Raw genomic sequence first — 20,875 nt, forward strand, 5'->3', positions numbered from 1 at the left:
GACTGTGCCTTCCGCCAGTGTTTCTAGTCTGTGTGACGAATTTGCAGACATTTTTGCACCGGGCCTTGGTTGCGCTAAGAACTATGCAGCACATTTGGAACCCAAAGTGAACGCGCAACCGAAAATTTTCAGAGCGCGCAATGTTCCCCACGCATTGCGTTATGAGGTCGCCGACCGCTGCGATATCTTGTATCGGTCCGCTGCTAAGCACGGCGACGCTGCTGCGTTGTCCCGTTTGCCTGTTGCTGAGGATACAGCATTCAATTCTTCCGAACTTGCTTGCATGTTCATTGATTCAGAAACCGATGACGTGGTCGAATCGTTTCCGATTGATTTTCGTCGTGTAGCTACAGCCACAGCTGCTGACCCTGTCCTTGTTACTGTTTTGCGTTTTGTTGCTACGCAATGGACCTTGTCAAGGTCGCGGATAGAGGATCCGTTGGTTCGCCGATTTTTTGCTCACAAGGAGAGACTTTTTGTACGACGTGGTATTTTGTTGTTCCGTTCTGATAATGATCAGTCCCGAGTCGTGGTCCCGCGTTCGTTACAGTCCTCTGTCTTACGGCTTCTTCACCAAGGACATTGGGGTATAGTGCGCACGAAACAACTTGCTCGTCAGCACTGTACTTGGTTCGGAATCGATGCTGCGATTACGAATATGTGCTCTTCTTGCGTGGCGTGTGCCGAACAACAATCCGCACCACCGCGGAAATTCTTTGCATGGCCGAAAGCCACTTCCCCTTGGCAACGCTTGCACATAGATTTTGCCGGTCCATTCTGGAATGCTCGATGGTTGGTTGTTGTCGATTCCTTCAGTAATTTTCCATTTGTTGTCCGGATGTCTTCCACGACGTCTTCTGCCACCATCCAAGCATTGTCTGCTATTTTTTTGCATTGAAGGTCTTCCACAGACTATTGTTTCCGACAATGGCCCACAATTCATGTCCGCAGAATTTCAGTCATTGTGCAAGGCCATTGGTATTCAACATCTGACATCCGCACCGTTTTCGCCTCAGTCAAACGGTGCCGCTGAATGATTGGTCCGGACTTTCAAGTCACAGATGTTGAAGTTGAATGAGTCGCATTCTCGGGAGGACGCGTTGTTGCTCTTTTTGTCTTCGTATCGCTCTCAGCCCCGCGATGGTCGCTCGCCGGCTGAGTTGCTCCACGGTCGTCCTCATCGAACCTTGATGTCTTTGCTGCATCCGCCGCATCAGGTTCCTGTGCAGCAGCAGACTCCTGCTTTTGCTCCTGGCGCCATTGTCTTCTATCGCAACTATCGAGGTTCACGGCGTTGGCTTGCAGGGCGCATTATTCACTGCCTCGGCCGCGCGATGTATTTGGTTTTGGGGGCCTCTGGTGAGGTGCGTCGGCATCTCAATCAGCTGCGCCTCTGTCGTCGCCCGGGTTCTGCCGCTCCCCATCTGCTTTCAGCGACGGTGCCGTCCGGTCAGCGCCCTGGGGACCCATCTACTGGCTCGCCTCATCCCCAGGTGTTACCGACGATGCCTTCCATTTTGCCCCATGGCGTCGCGCCGCCACCGCAGCCGCCGCCGGCACCGCCCGCAGTGGACGCTTCGCTGCAGCCGCCCAGCGCCTCCCTGGGTCGCGCGCCGCTGCTCGCTTCCCGTGACCAGCTGTACTCCGCCATGGAACTCTTGCCCGCTCCGGACCAGATGTCGTCTTCGCCCGTCGGGTGCCCCGACCACATGGAGGTCGACCCTTCGGCCCCTCCTGTCTCATTACGGGCGCATACGCCGCATGTTGATGTGCACCCTGGACTAGGTTTTCAGGCGTTTCCTAGCTCCCCTCGGACCGAATGGCCGGGTGCGGGTGGCACAGCCTCGCCTGTTGTTAGGCTCCCCACCTCATCGCCTACGTCAACATGGGGTCCTCCCCACGGCGGGCGGAAGCCTTATCACATGACCGTTCGCCGATTTGCGGGGGAGGAATGTGGTGTCACCGCCAGACACCACACTTGCTAGGTGGTAGCTTAAATTGGCCGCAGTCCATTAGTACATGTCGGACCCGCGTGTCGCCACTGAGTGATCGCAGACCGAGCGCCACCACACGGCAGGTCTCGAGAGAATTACTAGCACTCGCCCCAGTTGTACGACGACGTTGCTAGCGACTACACTGATCGAAGCTCTTCTCTCATTTGCCGAGAGACAGTTAGAATAGCCTTCAGCTAAGTTAATGGCTACGACCTAGCAAGGCGCCATTTGTACCATTGCATGTACCTCAAGATAGAGTCTCACTTGTATCATCCAGAATGCTGTATACCAAAGGACAATATAAAAGTTAAGTGTTCTAGTAGCTACGTTCTTTTCTTTATCACATTCATTACGAATCCTGTTCAGACCTCACTCCATCCTTCGTGAGTTAGTGCGTGCATCTTGGCCGCCTCTTTCAATTAGTGTGCGTAGTGTTGGCAAGTCTGCCGACACTACAACAGAAGGGATCGGTTGGTAGCACATGTTCTGAGGCCTCAAGGGATCACCAATTTAGTACTGGAGGGCAGCGTGGAGGGTAAAAATTGTAGAGGGAGGCCAAGAGATGAATACACTAAGCAGATTCAGAAGGATGTAGGCTGCAGTAGGTACTGGGAGATGAAGAAGCTTGCACAGGATAGAGTAGCATGGAGAGCTGCATCAAACCAGTCTCAGGAATGAAGACCATCACAACAACAACATCACGTAACTAAAATGACCTCATCAGCGAATATAGAACTACAACTACCTGGTATGACAGTCATCTATATTGGGTGTATCTGTCCCTTTCAGTGTACTCTGAACTCTTTACTGCCATTACTGGAACCTGTCCCAAGAAAGTGGAGAGGAGGTAGGAAGAGGAGGGCAACACAGCAAGCAGAACAGAATGCACTTGCACCCATCCAAGCTATGCACAGATTACCATACATTTAAGACCTAGGATTAGGGGAATGTAAAAAGGATGGATATAATGAGTTTTTAGGTTTTTTTTATTACATGATTTGTTTTATGACGGGTTTTGTTTTTATTTATATGTATATGTATTTTGTGTGAGGATCTATCAAAGTGCTGGAGCATGGGTGTATGAGAAGTATGTGATGTACGAATGATGAAGGAGTTTTATCTTATTTGTGTATATTTTGCTTGAGATATTAATTTGGGGCTTGCAGTGTGTAAGTAAATGACATTCATGTTAACCGTAAATTTGGGGGTGATCCTTTTGGTTGTGCATTTGTGTTCTCACTGTGGTAATTTGAGATTTCTTTTTTAACTTCACAATGAACAGCAGAGGTTACCTACATGTTACAGTTATGAACAACTTAAACTGCAATGGTTACATAGATAATGTTCTGGGGAAGGCAAACCAAAGACTGCATTTTATTGGCAGAACACTTAGAGGATTAGTAGGGCTATAGGAGACATTCCACACTATGCTTGTCCATCCTCTGCTAGAATGTTCCTAAGTGGTATGATATCCTTATCAGATAGGACTGACGGAGGACATAGAAAAAGTTCACAGAAGGGCAGCTTGTTTTGGAATACTACAAGATAGGAGAGAGAGTATCAAAGACATAATAAGTGAGCTGGGGTAGCACTCATTAAAACAAAGGAGTTTTTCATTGAGGTGAGATATTTTCACTAAATTTCAACTGCCAATTTTCACCTCTGAATGTGAAAATATATTATTACTGTCACCTTACATGAAAAGAAATTATCATAATAATAATATAAGAGAAATCAGAGTTTGTACCGAGAGACTCAAGTGATCATTCTCTCCATGAGATGTTCACGAGTGGAATGGTCTAGAAATAGGTGGAAGGCAATTTAATAAACCCTCTGCCAGGCACTTAAGTGTGAATTGCAGAGTAGTCTTGTTGATGTAGATAAGATAAAGTGTTTGTTTGTTTTGTATATGATTAAAGTTTACGTGCTAGTGCATTCACTTGTAGTGGGAAAAATGTGTTGCATTGTAGGATGAGTATATAAATAAGGACAAATACAAAGTTTTATGATCGCAGCCCAATTTTTTCAATCTGATAATTAAAACTAAAATAAATGTACATTCTAAGAAAAGAAAAAAAAGCAATGTACCATGAAGGAGTTATCCAAATGGGACAGAAATTTGTAGATGTGATGTACATGTAAGACAAACAAATGATTACAATTTCAGCAAAATTGCACAATTCATTCAAGTGATAAAGCTCCACATGTGGTCCACCTCTGACCCTTATGCAAGCAGTTATTCAGCTTGGCAATGATTGGTAGAGTTATTGGATGTCCTCCTGGGGGATATTGTGCCAAATTCTGTACAATTGTGACATTAAGTCATCAAAATGCCAGCTGGTTGGAGAGCCCTGCTCCAAAAGTTTTCAGTTGGTGAGAGATCTATTAGACTTGCTGGCCAAGATAGGATTTGGCAAGCATGAGAGAAGCAGTAGACTCTCTTGCTGTGTGTGGGCAGGCACTATCTTGATAAAACGTAAGCCCGGCATGACTTCTGATAAAGGGCCAAAAAACAGCGTCTTCGCTGGTCATCAGGGCTCAATTTGAAGCAGGACTCGTCACTGAAGATGAGATTCCAGGCTGACAAACGTGTGTGTGTGTGTGTGTGTGTGTGTGTGTGTGTGTGTGTGTGTGTGTGTGTGTGTGTGTGTGGTGGGTGGGTGGGCGCGCGGGTGGGTGGGTGGGCGCGCGGGTGGGTGGGTGGGCGCGCGGGTGGGTGGGTGGGCGCGCGGGTGGGTGGGTGGGCGCGCGCGCGCGCGCGAGACGCCACTGACACTGGAGGTTTACCAATCTGATTGTGGACGACCATACATTCCTGCAATCAAGAGTGATGGTCATGTGCACCATTTCATTTCATAGCAGGGCCCCTTTCGTTGTCATCCACAGCATTGTTACCACTCAGCAGTATGTTGAAGATATTGTAGGCCCTGTTTTGTTGCCCTTCAAGGCTAGTCGTCCTGGGCTTACATTTCAGCAAGGTAATGCCTGTCCCCACAAGGTGAGAGTTTCTACTGCTTTTCTTCATTCTGATCAAACCCTACCTTGGCCAGCAAGGTTGCCAGATCTCTGCCCATTTGAGAAAGCTTGGAGGAGTGGGGGAGGGTCCCTCCAATGAGCTTGGGATTTTGACTATCTAACATGCCTTCCATAGTACGCCTCAGGGGGACATTTAAGAACTTTATCAAGCTGCATTGTGTAAGGCCCAGAGGTGAACCAATGTGTTATTGCCTGCTAAACTTGAGAAGCTCTCTCTCTTGAATAAATTATCCAATTTTCCTGAAACTGTAGTAATTTGCTTGTCTCTATGAGTACATGTAGATCACATCTGCTGATTTCTATCCCATTTTGGTAATTCCTTTGTGGCACATCTGAATGAGTCAAAGGGCAGAGTCTTGAACAAACTGCAGATTACAATTTCAGATGGGGTGTGATGCCTAAAGTTTTATAAATACTGGTACATAAAAGGTCTTTAAGAAGAATATCCTGGGCATCAAGGAGGAGGCATTGTGCAACTAAGTGGTGAATAACAAGTTCACTGTTAATCACACTTTGAAATGTGCATTCATGTCCAGAAATGCTAGTGATAGCATTCACATACCAATTATAGTCTAAGGCATTCATGGTGTCTGTGCAGTGGAAGATGATAATGATATATATGCCACTTCCTCATCTTATGGCAGTCAGTTACAACAAGATGATCATCACTTGCTTTGGTCACAAGGCCTGCTACTCACTGGTTATGACTTCCTTCTATCCATTGGTACAACACATGCATCACTGTCATAGCATCATGCCCTTCATGAACCAAAGTAGCATGATGTCTAACCCATTTCATGGAGAATCGTCATTCTGTCCTGTATGAAATCACTCACATGCCCATACTCCACCCTGTGGCATTGACAAAGCATATTTACACTTGATTTTAGGCTTCACCTTTGTTTGAAAGCTCTTCAGTGGCTGTGCAAGATCTAATGTTGATATTGCTTTTTTGTTTGTTTGTTCTATAGACTAAGGTGATGAGATCCTTGAGGATGTGAAACTTGACAGAATACCAAAAACTTATAATAAAAATTTACAAAAGAAATTTTGTGCTACATTTTCTTCACAGCTGTTATGTTTTGGTCCAGAAGGATGCGAAAAATGTATAAAAATTGAACACGTTTTCATCTATGAATTCATACAAAGCTTATCACCAATACACACTCATCACCCAAAACATTATGACCCCTGCTCACCATGACATTGGATGGTACCTGGTGGCATTGCAGGCATGTGACATGGTAACAAAAGTATGGAAATGGAACAGACATGGAAAAGGGATTGCCCTAGTGAAGATATGTGCTCATATGGAGAAATCCACTGAGATAAACAACTTTGACAAAGTGCAGATTATTACTACTCAGAACCTGTGAAAGAGTATCTCAAAACTGGTGAATCAGGTTGAATGTTCACACGCTATTGTCATGAGCATCTATGGAAAGAGGTAGAAGGACAGTGAAACCACCACTAGGTGTATGCTGGATGTCCATAACTCTTCACAGAATATGGGGTTCAGAGGCTTGCCTGCACTCACTGTAAAGTTGGATAGAGGGTGATCTGTGGCATCTCTGCCAAAAGAGCACAATGCAGGTGAACACACAAGTGTTTTGGAGCACACTGTTCATTGAACATTGTTGAACATGGATTTCCACAGCAGACCATCCCTACGTGTTCTCATGTTGACCCAACAACATTATCAATTGCAACTGCAGTGGGCACACAACCATCAGGACGTTGCCATCAATCAATAGAAATGTATTGGCTCTTCAGGTGAATCAAATTTCTGCTGCACTAGACTGACAGTCACCTCCACAAACTCTCTCATTGAACTGAGCTGTAGTTCGAAACATGCAACATGCCAAGGACACAGGCTGGTCAGAGCAGTATTAACCTATGGCAGTTGTTCACATTTTGTGGTGTGTAGTTGCAGCTGTAGCAGTTCTAAAGCTAATTACTGACAAAGTTGTTTGTGCACTGTATTCTAATAGTGGTTTTCAATCATTCATCCAAAAATTAGGAGTGTGTTTACATTTCATGGCAAGCATTTGCAGCTGTAGTGGTTCTTAAGTTAAGTCCTGACATAATTATTTGTGCATTGTTATTCAGTTATAAAATTTAGTAGTCTCATGCTGTTTCTGGTGAAATAACTGTTTGATAAACTTTTGGAAACTTTCACCCACTGTGTTAGAGTTGAAGTCATTTATTGAATGTAGACAGCAGATTTCAGCTGACATTTCTTATTGTTTGCAGCGAAATATTTCAGTAAAACTTTTGTTTTGTGTGTTTAATTTTGTTGAGTGTTCCAATGGTTTCTTGCATTTTTGGATTTAGATAAGAAATTGTTTTAAGGGTTTTTGTTATTGGTATTAGTTGTGGTTTGGTAGTATTAACAAAGGTAGTTGCTTTCTTAGCAGAGTGCGATATTCGAGGTCACAATTGTTAGTTCTTTAAATAGTTATGCTGTTGTAATTGAACTTTGGTAATATAGACATTTAGTTTTTTCAGTAACTGTTAAAATTTTACCATGAGTGAGAAGTGAGGGCTGCTTTGTAGGTTTGTGAGTAGCGGGTTATAGTGTGAGATTTGTTCAAAGTATTTTCATTAGGGGAATGCAGTGGGGAAGCCAGTGGGCATTCTAGCCAGGTCCTCTCATGGAAATGGAGAATTTGTAGTTGAAATAAGTTGATGGGGGAGCAGGAGTGCAAGATCTGTTCCCTTCAGGTGCAGTTACAAGACACAAAGAAAGAGCTAGATAGGTTTGTAGTGAGTGAAGGCCACTGGGGATTGGGAACTGGCAATTGGTAAGAAAGCAGCTAGGAGGAGGAGATATTCAAACAGTTGTACTTTGTGTGCAATCAATAGATTTGACCAACTGTCAGAGTTGAGCGGAGAGGAGCTTCTAGTAGTTGTATGTGTAGGAAACATGCAGCAGTCCTCAGCAGTTAAGGAGCTTAAGTCAGTTGTAAATTTTAACAGAAAGAAGACGTTGCACTACTAGGTAGTTCACATGGAAGAGGTTTTGGCAGCAGTTGCAGGAAGTGTTGGGGAGTGAGTACCAGTTCACCATCACTGTGAAGCCTAGTGCAGGGCCGGCTCAGGTGACTGTTAACATAGGGGCGTTATGTAGGAATTTTACAAAAGAGGATCAGGTAGTGACTGTTGGTGGAGCTGGGAATAGTCTTGATAGGGACAGGGAGTGTGATGTAGGTGGTGACCTGGTAAAGATAGCTATTCAAACTGGTGGCACTAATGTGCACTTCATGCAACTGTGTCAGCATAATGATTGGCCTCATCCTAATGCTGCTGTTGGGTGTGTTAGCATGGGGCTGGAGAAGGCACTGACGGCAGAGGGCATGGCTCACATTGCAGTGGTGCCAGCTGAGTCTATCAATAGATCGGGTTCAACTAGGCGTAGCTTGCACCTCAATAGGTATGGGAAGGGGAGGATGACAAAGCTTATACGTGACAGTAGTGGGCAATGGTGAGGTCACTCATGGAAAAATTCTGGTAGTAGTTGGTGTTAAAGCTACACCATTTTTAGATTGAAGTCAACTGATAGGTATCCCTGCTTAAAGGAAGTCCCTCTGACAAAGGAATCACCTTCAGAGGAGATCGTGTATCCAAGTAGTGAATGAATTAGCATACTTCATCAAAATATAAGAGGTATTAGAGATAAAGTTAATGAACTACTTGTAGATGTTGGCTCTAACATTATTGGTGTATCAGAGCACCACTTAAATAATTTGACAATTCAGAGGCTTCCTTTACCAGAATACAGATTAGGGGGCTGTTTTTCAAGGAGTTCTTTGTCGAGTGAGCATTTATGTAAGAAACAGTACTCCATTTGAGTCCGTAGATGTATCACAGCATTGCACTGAACAGGTATTTGAATGTTGTGTAGGGGCAGTTGAATTTAGTAAAACTAAACTCCTAATTGTTGTTGTTCACAGGTCCCCTAACTCTGACCTCACATCATTTCTGCTCAAGCTAGAGAGGGTTCTTCTTCACTTTATAGGCAGTACCAAAAATTAGTTACATGTGGTGACTTCAGTATTAATTTTGTATGTAATTGTGCAAGAAAAAGGATGTTGGACAATCTCCTAAATTCATATAATCTGATGCAGATTGTGTTTTTTCCAACTAGGGGAACAGTAGCACAGACATAGACAATGTTTTTATTCATCCCTCATTACTAGTTCATCCCTCATTACTAGTTCATCCCTCATTACTAGGTGGGCATTTGGTTAGTGAAAGGGTGAATGGCCTTTCAGACCATGATGCACCAATTTAAGGTTTTTGCACTTAAATAAATATTATATATAATTACAAACTATGTAGAAAAACTAATCCAATGGCAATAGAGAGTTTTTTAAAATATCATGAAGGAACAAGAGTGGCAGGATGTTTAGAGTTCCGATACAACAGATGAAAAATATAATGCTTCACTTATCACATTTACATGATCTTTGAAAGTTGCTTTCCATTAAAACTTTCTAAACAGGGTACTAACAGTAAAAGGAAGCCTTGGTGGCTGACTAGTGGGTTAAGGATATCACGTAGAACAAAGTAGGAATTATGTCAAAATGTTAGAAGTAGTCACAATCAGGCTACAGTACTCCATTACAAACAGTATTGTAAGGTGATTAAAAATGTTATTAGGAAGGCGAAGGGTATGTGGTATGCAAATAGAATAGCTAATTTACAGGATAAAATTAAAACCATATGATGAGATGTGAAGGAATTTTCTAGTCAGCAGCACATGGTTGACAATATAAAGTCAGTTTGTAGTAAAATGATTTCTGTTACTGATAATTCAGATATATGAACAGTATTTACCAATCACTTTCTGAGCTTTGATGATGAGTTAAATAAAAACTTAGTTTCTACAGGGAACCATTTAACTCCCTTGGAAAATGACATTCTAAGACTGATGTCTGAAATACTCCTCTGTGATACTGACAAGAGGGAGATTGAGTCAATAATTAAATCATGAAGTCTAAGGACTCTCGTGAATATGATGGAGTGTCTAACAGAATATTAAAGTACCATGCTGCACATGTTAGCCCTGTACTTAGCCATATTTGTAATTTTTCCATTTCGAATTGTTAGTTTCCTGAACGACTAAAGTACTCAGTAGTTAAACTGCTTTATAAAAAGGGAGAAAAGGATTATGCAGACAATTTTAGACCTATTTCTATGCCATCAGTGTTTGCTAAAGTTATTGAAAAGGTTGTGTATGTAAGGATAACTGATCATTTTATTCACATAATTGCCATCAAATGTACAGTTCGGTTTTAGAAGTGCTTTAACAACTGAAAATGCTATATTCACTTTTCTCTGTGAGGTACTGGATGGATTAAACAAAAGGTCTTGAATGATAGGCATCTTTTTTGATATAACTAAGGCATTTCATTGTGTTTATCACAAAATATTGCTCCAGAAGTTGGACTATTATGGAATACCGGGACTACTCACAGTTGATTCTCCTTTTACTTTAACAACAGACAACAAAAGGTCATTATTCACATTGTTGAGAATGGCTATGATATGAGGTGTGAGGGGGGGGGGGGGGGGGGCATGGTCAAATTGGGGTTGCCCCAGTGATCAGTGCTGCGGCTACTCCTGTTCCTTATTTATGTACATGATATGCCCTCAAGTATTACAGATAGATATATATCTAGCGATCACAGCCCCTGCAGACCACATGCTGCTTCTACAAACTGCCTCCATTCCTTCATGTTTTTTGGCGGTTCCTCCAGGTGTCTTCAATTCCCAGGGCTGCTAGATCCTTCGCCAGGTCGTCCATCCATTGGTGCCTTGGTCATCCTGTGGAGCATTTGGTGTTTGGCTTCCCCTCCAGTGCTATCTTTGCCTGTCTTCCATCTGTCATATGGGCTACATGGCCCAACCATTGTATTCTTTTTCTCTTCCTGTGGAGGAAGCATTGACGTTTTTCCTGGCGGCATACCGGACCACTCCAATGGGAGAACGCAGCCCCGCAGAGCTCCTCCATGGGCGTCAACCTAGGACTCTGCTGCACCTCCTCTGGCCTGGTCCTCGCCAGTCTTCGCAAAACGGAGTACCTGGCTTTCCACTGGGTATGTCGGTCTGGGCCCGTGGGTTTGGTCGCAATCCACGTTGGATACCGGCGGTGGTCCTGCGCCGAAATGGCCGCTGGCTCTATACCTTGCAGGCGGGGGACTGGGTGGTACGTCGTCACCAACATCAGCTACGTCCACGTTCAGGCACCCACCCTCCGACCTCTCGGACACAGGCTTCCCCATTGCCGGCACCTGTGTTGGTTTCGCAGGGGACGTTACCTCCTCTCCCCACTGTGACTCTGCCACACTGCGATGGTTCTCAGCTTTGGCAGCCTCCAGTCGCTCCAGCACCAGCATCGCCATCATTTGAGATGCCCCAGCGAGAGTCGGCCCCCCTAGCAGGCCCGGTTTCTCTGGAGGCTGGTTCACCTGTGGTCGTCCCTTCCCCATCGTCCCCACCACTGGGTCTTGCCCCTCCCGAGGTGGAACCGGATCTGGAGTTCGACAGCTTGTCGCCCGTTCTGTCCCGGGCTCCGGTTGTGGGACGATGGGGGCCTCTTCGTGTGGGTCACATCCAGCCGTATTCGAAGGTTCCGGCTCGAGGGTTGGCAGATCCCCTCGACTCCGGCCTTCCAATGGATGTGGAGGTCATCGCTCCTGCCCGACGCTCCACCTTGCGACGCAGTGGATCACAGTGGCTTCACCCCCCGAAGGAGGAGGAGTGCAGTAGCCACCAGAAAGATTGCGGGAGGCGCACATTGGCATGGCGCGTCACGGACGGTAGTTGCCGCAAGTAGAGTCCCGTCCACCAGAGGGCACGCGAGAATTCGGATGCGACCTCTGCCGGCATAACAACAACAACAACTCCGGCAGCACGGGCCGTGCCCAGTCAGTTAACATCGGGCATGCCTAGGACACAGTCCCGGTCTACGCTAAGTGAAGTGCGACATAAGCGTGAACAGTGTTACTACACACCAGAAGGTAGATTTACTCGTTTTTCCTCCTCTTCCATTCTCTGTTATCTAAAACTGGTCCCCATATCTTCCTCATTACTCTTCTGTCAAATATTAATAGATTTTCCTTTTCTCACTTAGTCATGCTCCATGTTTCTGAACCATACATTACTGCTGGGCATATCACTGTGTTGTAGATTTTCATCTTAGTGTTCACTGAAATTGATTTAGAGCTGAGCATCTCTACGAGGGAATGCATGCATTTCATTCCCACTGCTATTTCCTTGATGTCCACTTTTATGTTGTTGTCCGTGGTAAACCAAGATTTCAAGTATTTGAACTAGTGTACTCTCTTGAACCTCTTGCCATCTATCTCAAGAAATTCTTCCTGCTCTTGTCTTCTTCCTAATTGCATGAATTCTGTTTGGTCTTGATTCACTTTGAGCCCTACCTTCTGTGCATAATTGTCCATTTTCTGGTACATTCCTTTCAACTCGTGCTCTGATTCACTTAGTAGTACTATGTCATCTGCATATGCGAGACAATTGAAGTTACCGTCCATCTCTACTCCAGCCCACTCCTGTATTACAGGTTATTCTAAAATATTTCTGTTTGTTGTTGACACTAGCTTGGTAGTAAAGGATGTTGTGTGCTATACTGGCACTGTTTCAAATAGTGTATTCATGACATAAGTTCATGGCTTGTAGAAAATAAACTAACACTAAATTATAATAAGACTCAGTTTTTACAGTTTCTGACACACAATTCAACATAGCCCAACATTTTAATTTCACAGAATGGGCATATGATTAGTGAAAATGAACAGTTCAAATTTCTAGATGTTCAGATAGATAGAAAACTGTCGTGGGAAGCCCATGTTCAGGATCTTGTTCAAAGAATTAATGGTGCCATTTTTACTGTTCAAACGTTATCAAAAGTAAGTGATAGTTCGACATGAAAAGTAGTCTACTTTGCTTATTTTCATTCGCTTATGTCATGTGGTATTATATTTTTGGGTAACTCTTCCCATTCTCAAAGGATATTTTTGGCTCAGAAATGGGCAGTTTGTACAACAAGTGGTATAAGTTCACAGACCTCTTGTGACCCCTGTTCATTAGTCAGGATATTCCGACGTCAGCCTCTCAGTATATACATTGTTAACAATATCAGCTTATTCCCAATAATTAGCAGCTTTCAATCAGATAATACTAGGCAGAAATCCAATCTGCATTTGGATCGCACTTCCTCGACTCTTGTGCAGAAAGGTGTGCAGTAGAGTGCTGCATCCATTTTCAATAATCTACCACAAGAATTCAAAGATCTTAGCAGTAATCCATGCGCTTTCAAATCAAAACAGAAGAGTTTCTTCATGGATCACTCCTCCTGTTCTGTTAAGGGGTGCGTTGAAAAATTAAGCTGATTCCTGTGTTATTTTGTCGAGTGCTTTTGCATAAACTTATGGCTTGTCTTTTTTGGGTTCATAAACATTTTATTTTATCTGTTATTACTTGTATTGGAGTTTTGCTTCTCAATTTGGTCCTGTGAAACTAGATGTTTAAAATAAAATAAAAAAAAAACATTCTCCTACACTTGCATGGGACCTCAGGTAGTAAAAAGAATAAATGCTGACAGCTGCCAACCACCTGCATCCCCTTTATGCTTGATGTCTTCCCCAAAGGCAATTTCATCTTTCAGCAGTATAATTGCTCATTGTGTCAGAGCCAGAACCATGCTGCAGTGGTTTGAGGAGAATTATAGTGAACTCATGTTGACATCTCGGTGGCCAGATTCACCTGATGTAAATCCTATGAACTCATATGGGTTGCTATTGGTTTCTACCACAGCATATGCAAATCAGTGACCTGTTATTTACATGACTTGTGTATAGATGTCTAATGTCACATACGTCCACCATCCTGCCAACAAACTGTTGAATCACTGATATGCAGAATCATTGATTTATTTCATTCCAAAGGCAGACAAACAAACTGTTAAGCAGGTGGTCATAATGTTTTGGCTCATGAGTGTAAATGTACACAAAGTGCATAAAATAATTCTTAAGCTATCATAGCCAAGCATCACCAAAAAGGAAACAGTTAATCATTACAGTATTTACTCTGCTAGCATTGCTACAATTTATAGAAGTGCGAGGGTGATATTACACTGAATAAAATATTAATTGGCTGTGCTAAGAAGTTCTTCAGTGCAGTAGGCAGAGGTGGCCATTAAGAAAACATATAGGCTCTTCTTTATTGTACATTATTGGTAGCCAGGTTTTTTTATGACTGCCATCAAGTTATTAGAAATGTGCAATCCAGATTAACACAGATTTTTTTGACCACAATAAGTGTTTTCAATAATTTATATGCATTATTTTTACTCCTGCCCTCCTAATATTGATACCACAAACTGAGCTGTAGCTATGATAGATATAATTTCTGAAAAATTTTGTCAAGAAATAAATATAGAAGACATTTTTGGAAGGGTAGTCATGATATTTTAATAACCAGCTCAAAAAATGTTACTGGTACAAAATTTATTTTACGTATGTTTGTATTCAGGTTCATGTCCTCAGTCCTGTTACGTATTGAAATCCCTGGGCCATAATACCACCTATGCCACTAGAGGTGCCAAAGCAAAATGGTGTAACTATTAACAGAATGGGGTATCATGAGGTAATTCCAAATACTTTTATCAGGACTGTGGCTCTTTCTGGGACTGTGTTTTTAAGGATGCCATACATATCCATTTGATGGACTGTCCTACCAACAGGGATGCTGTTTTTGAATTAAGCACCACCTGGACTGTCATTAAATCAAAACGGAAGAAACTAGAATTCTGATTCATGTCAAAGCAGTACACTGCTGAGATTTAACTAAGCTTTTAACCACAGGAACATCTGGCAGCACAGCCATTGCCCACAGTGAACATGTGAAAGGCCTCTCTACAGCCCCCAGCAGGGGGCCCTCCAAGAGCCTCTTTCCTCCAACTGTGGGCATCCTCCCGCATATGTGTATTCTCCTGGCCTGATAAATTTCGAAGTCCCCATGTGTCTGGTGTCAACAGCTACCATCACCTGAAGGTGTGAACAGCTGTATTGCCAAAATATTTTGGGATTTGCACAGTATGATTTGACAGCAAGAGATGTGTCAAGAAAGCCTGAAAAGTCACGTGACATAGATAGTTTTCTGCAGCAGTGGAAATGTTGCAGCTGTGTCAGCCAATCTAGATTACTTCATTAGAAATAGAGAAGCTATTCGGTGTGGCACACACCTCATGTTGTGAGTTCTACACAGTTACTGTATATGTCACTTCCATAGTTGATTAGACCTATAGTTCAATTGGCAGGTACTCGGTGAAAGGGTAGGGGATTGATAAAGGTGTGAAGCTTACATCTGTGTCGGTAACCACCGGGTCAGCGCAGCAGATTGCTAACTTAAGTGACCTGGAAATTTTCTTCGCTCAGAAAGTGGGTGTGGTGTTGTCCTTATCTTCGTATCGTCATTGCTGGTACAAAAATCGCCTACCTGGGGTCACAGGGCAAGTCATAAGCCTGTGTATCTTAGTACAAGGGTACAACTCGCACCTAATGAACATTCTGAATTATCGAAATATGCTGTCATATCGTCTTTCCACTGTTGAGATGGCTGTATGGGCGCCTACCGAAAGCCAGCAAATTAAAAAAAGTTGTGAACATTTTTTGTGTGCTGCCAAATATATGTTTAGATGGTAAGAAAATACAGTTTATTAGTGGGCGGGAGGTGTTCTTGCAGTTGTTTGATATTTGAAAGCACCTGCCATGAGGAATCTGGATTTCTTGTCATTCTTAGCAGAAATCAGCAGTCCCTTAATTGTAGGGGAGGGTGGTGGGGCACTTAATGTGCATTAAACATTCTTCCATAAAAGTTGTACAGTTAAAATTACAATGCTAAAACCTGTCCTTTTTGCACTTGTTCTTTGACGATTTCCAACTTTTGCCGTTCGTTCTGCGTGATAAAAGTACATTTGACCAGAACAAATTTTAGAAAATTTTACGATCTGCATGAAAGTTCTGAGTACCTTTTATTGTGGGATGAAAAGAAAAAATGTTTTGAGAAAAAACTGAAGAAAGTGTCAAAATATTGTGATTTTTTTGGCTCCATAGTTATCACAGGGCTCTCGAGGTCGCTACACACCACTACAGGATTCTGCCCTACATACCACATACACAGTACATGACGTACTAAAAGTTCATAAAATTCGTTGCTTTTGTAACGTCCAATGTATGTGACGACTGGGCTACTACCACGTGATTGAAATTAAAGTGCAGCTACACTATGAGATCCAGTGTGGGCTGTAATCATCCTATGGTATTAAAACTTGGTAGATATGGTGATATAGAACCGCTTTATGCTGGAAAACAAATTAGTTCCAGTTGTGGCACCATGTGTAAATTTGGTGCTGCACACTGTATGACGGTTTTTAGCACCCACGCTGTCATTTGACAAGCCATAATGTGACTGAACAGTATGGCTATCAAGAAAGAGAGACCAAGCACTGTTAGTAAAACCACTTTATGTGAACGACAGCACAGCAATAACAGTGCTGCATTAAGAGAGTGTCGCTTACTGAGAGGCCCGATGTCATTAAGAGGTGCAAAGAAGATAATGAAATCCGAAAACGCGGGTGAGCTTGGTGAGGCACCTGGGAAAGGAAGGCATCCGATACTGGTGGAAGTTATTGACGAGGTGGTTGTTTGTGTGACTGACCATTCAGCATTTGCGCCGGGTAGTGCTAGAGTTGTGCAGTGTCAGGAAAATTTTTCAGTCCGTGGTCAACAGAACATAGTTTTGCGGTTTATTTTACACTGTTACACGTACAGGATCCAGACGGTGCAGCAACTGAAACCTTACAAACCGCAGAAATGTTCCGAATTTGCTCTTCGGTTTCTGACACGAACGGAAGTTGATGACATGTGGCCGGGCAATGTACTTTGGAGTGAGGAGGCACATTTTACACTACAGGGTGCAGTGAATACACGGAACCACCGAATTTGGGGTACTGGTAAACCGCGTGTTGTGGATGTTCTGGTAAATTTTTCTTTGAAGAGAATACTCTGAGGGCCTGACGGTTGTATTGTGACCTCTGCACATTATCGAGACAACCTTGTACAGCACTTGATTCCTTGCTTTGGAAGAGCACACCTGTATGGAAACCACTGTTTTCATGCAAGATGGGGCAACACCTCATGCTGCTCGCCCAGCAGATGATCTGCTTGAGCAGTAGAAGGTTTGCTTATCCAACCTTCCACGAAAGTGTTATCTCCAGAAGTTTTCCAGATGCATGGCGTGCAAGATCACCTGATGGGAATCCATATGACTTTTGGCGTTGGGGATATCTAACAGAACAAGTTCATCAGGGGTACGTTTGGTCTCTACCTGATCTGAAGACCAGTATGCAGGAACACGTTGTTTGGATTCCATCAGAACTGCTGCGAGCAATTGTTGATCACGTCGTTCTACAGATGCGACATGTCGTCTCCGGTGCTCATGCTGAAAAAATTGTGTCAACGGCGGTTAATAGTAAAATCAGCATTATGCCTTTCTCACTTGTTTGACCTTTTCTGCCCACGACCAGTTCCTAAATCCATTACATATGGAAACATTTATCTAGGTTTTTCTTGCATTCGCCGGCCGTGGTGGCCGAGCGGTTCTAGGCGCTACAGTCTGGAACCGCGCGACCGCTACGGTCGCAGGCTCGAATCTTGCATCGGGCATGGATGTGTGTGATGTCCTTAGGTTTGTTAGGTTTAAGTAGTTCTAAGTTCTAGCAGTTAAGTCCCATAGTGCTCAGAGCCATTTGAACCATTTTCTTGCATTCACAGCACCAAATATGCACCTGGTGGCCAACATTGTAACTAATTTTTTTCCAGGGCAAATCGATTCGTGATCGTTAACACATTAGAATGTTTACGTAGTTTCGCTGCCATACAATAATTACAGCCCACACCGGACCTTTGTGAATAGCTGCACTTTAATTGTAACCACTGGGTAGAACCAGCGACGTGAGAGGCGTGATACCAGGGAAGGGTATTGTGTACACTGCAATACCTATGAGCATCCGGCGTTCGTGTTCGCTGAAGCTGGGCAGACGCGACCGCCAGCGACCCTCCATCTGACTGCGGCAGTCTATGCGCTCGCGCATCACGAGTGGGTAGTCGCCTTCCGCGCTATATACGGGGTGCGCGAACCAGCCCACCTGCCAACAGCCACAGCACCACACACAGTTACAACAGTTCAGAACCAAGTGTTCCGATTCTAACGTGCCGCATGTAGGCCTATTTCAAAGTTGATCCATGTGAACGATGTCCCAAAACTGGAAAAACAGCTGAAAAATGAGACAATCTACAGTATAGTATCCAAAAATTGGCGAGTATGCGCAAGGTGGGACTCGCATTTACTGAATTATGATCAAAAGCAAATATGAAAAAGTTCCCTCAGAAATGAATTAACGCAGAGCCATACTATAGGGACGATGAGACAGGCAGATGCCAAGGAAGCAGGTACAGACGGGGTAACAACTGTCCAGAAAAAAAGTTAACTCCTAGCAAAACTATTAACTACTGTAATCATTACTCTTCATAAATTCTTGAAATCTATCAGTACATTATTATCCATTAATATATCTGTCTGTCTGTCTATCTGACAGTCAATATGAATTTAAAAAATCACATTACTATGTCCCCTAGCTTGAGTTACCTTTGGCCATTCAGATGCTGTGATTGCTCAAGAATTCACGGACGTTCAGAGTCTACAGCAGGTGTGGGCAACATCTGGTGACTCACACGCCTGATTCACATACTTACTTAAGCTCGCAGGCTGCACGCAAACTTTATTGATGAACAATGCAGAGAAGAATTATCAAACAGGCGTTCTTAATACTTAATTCATTAAATTGTTTATTGTACATGCTAAAAAATCCTTTCATGAACTGACGATTGCAGGTGATCCATCAGAATAGACTCCAGGGAACTGGCTCCACTGCAGATTGAATGGTTCGATAACTTTTTCACTTCAGAAATACCTTCACCTGTAGTGGTTCCTTTAGCGGAATTATGCTAACAATTTTTCCACTATGGTGAACACATCTACATCATGAACAAAAAATTGCCAACTGAGTTGTGTCTCATAAATCGGTGCTCTCCAACTATTTGTATAATCCTGCAGCCATATATGAACATGAATCGAATGAAAGAGAGACAGTGGCAGCTAGTGGACACTGAAAGAAATCAATGGGGAAAGTTGAATTTAAATTGCTCTGAGCACTATGAGACTTAACATCTATGGTCATCAGTCCCCTAGAACTTAGAACTACTTAAACCTAACTACCCTAAGGACATCACACACATCCATGCCCGAGGCAGGATTCGAACCTGCGACCGTAGCAGTCCCGCGGTTCCGGACTGCAGCGCCTAGAACCGCACGGCCACCACGGCCGGCCCGATTCAACAAATCACCAATTCATGGAACCACAGTTTGTCTCGATAAATGTATTTGTTCGGACTCTCTCTCTCTATCGGGGCATAGTACACCTTCATTCTCCAAGACGCACTCCTTTGCGAACTTGCCTTCAGCAAAAGATTTTAAAGGTTTCGCAATTTTTATGAAACTAGTTTCAACGGAATTGTTTGGCAAACAATTTTGCTATTGCTTGTCCAATTTGTAAATTAATACTTTAACTTTGTCTTTCCGCAATTTCCTGTTAGTTGTTTTTGAGCAACATGTTTCGTAGAAGAGAACACGGTAATTCCTTCAGAACAGACAGTGAATGAACTCGGTAAAGACGAAAAGAAACACTTGCATGAAATTAATGAACAACTAGCATTAAATTTCATGAACTTTATGAGTGAATTTGTTCACAAAGTTATGACCCCCGCTACTGTTGTCCAGATCGGCACATTTCGCTAGTAATCAGCAATTTTCACGCCATTGTCAGCTGCTACCAACGTTTGTGCTATCAACGTGTAGCACAAAAGTAGGGAGTAAGCAAAAGATTACGCACGCGCGCGCTTGTGTGTGTGTGTGTGTGTGTGTGTGTGTGTGTGTGTGTGTGTGGGGTTAAAATCCAGCGGTGGTGAAATGGCGCTGCACGTGCTGCTAAATAAGCAAACGTCCACTGGTCTGCCTCATGAGCTGCAAACCCGAGGTGAGCGGGAGTGTCGATGGAAAATACCCGAAAATGCTTACTCGGCCTAGCAAATACAGCTCCTCGTTCCCTCCCACAATTTTTTCCGTGTGTCGGATTGAAACCTGCGGACCACCTGTTGCCCACCCGTGGTCTACAGGAATACTGAAAACAATTTACAAGAACAGAGCATAATAATCTAATAAAGACATAAATCACTAGCTTCGAAGTGATAAAATTGAAGGGAAAATGATGAGACCATAAATCCATCTTTAAAGATTTTTTAAGAATCACGAGCGGCGTACAATAAGTAATGCAACACTATTTTTTCTCGGCCACTATTTTTTTCTGTGGGCCATCGTGGAATATTCCCGCTTCAGCCCCTATAGTTTTCATGGAGTTCAGATAGGTGACGGCGCTATACGTAGCCTTCGAAATGGTATCTGTAACAGAGGTCCGGTTCAAGCAGAGAGCTATCATTGAGTTTCTTTTGGCGGAAAACCGAAGCATCGTAGATATTCATAGGCGCTTGCAGACTGTCTACTGAGACCTGGCAGTCAACAAAAGCGCGGTGAGTCGTTGGGCGAGGCACCACGCATCTACGATCATCACAGTAAGGTCACGCAAAACTGTCTGATATCCCGCGGGCCGGCCGACCACACACAGTTGTGTGGTCATAAAGAGC

The 20,875-nt window shown here is 43.5% G+C and overlaps 1 protein-coding gene across 1 annotated transcript in view; it reads right to left on the reverse strand.

The window, feature by feature from the left end:
- The window catches only part of LOC126199557 (myrosinase 1-like), a 173,342-nt gene that overhangs the window by 83,865 nt on the left and 68,602 nt on the right, over nt 1–20,875 (reverse strand). Inside the window, exon 7 of the mRNA XM_049936479.1 lies at nt 18,117–18,264. Coding sequence (XP_049792436.1) covers nt 18,117–18,264 — 148 coding nt within the window. The remainder of the gene's footprint in view (nt 1–18,116; nt 18,265–20,875) is intronic.

The sequence above is a fragment of the Schistocerca nitens genome, chromosome 8 (assembly GCF_023898315.1).
Source record: "Schistocerca nitens isolate TAMUIC-IGC-003100 chromosome 8, iqSchNite1.1, whole genome shotgun sequence".
Classification (NCBI taxonomy): domain Eukaryota; kingdom Metazoa; phylum Arthropoda; class Insecta; order Orthoptera; family Acrididae; genus Schistocerca; species Schistocerca nitens.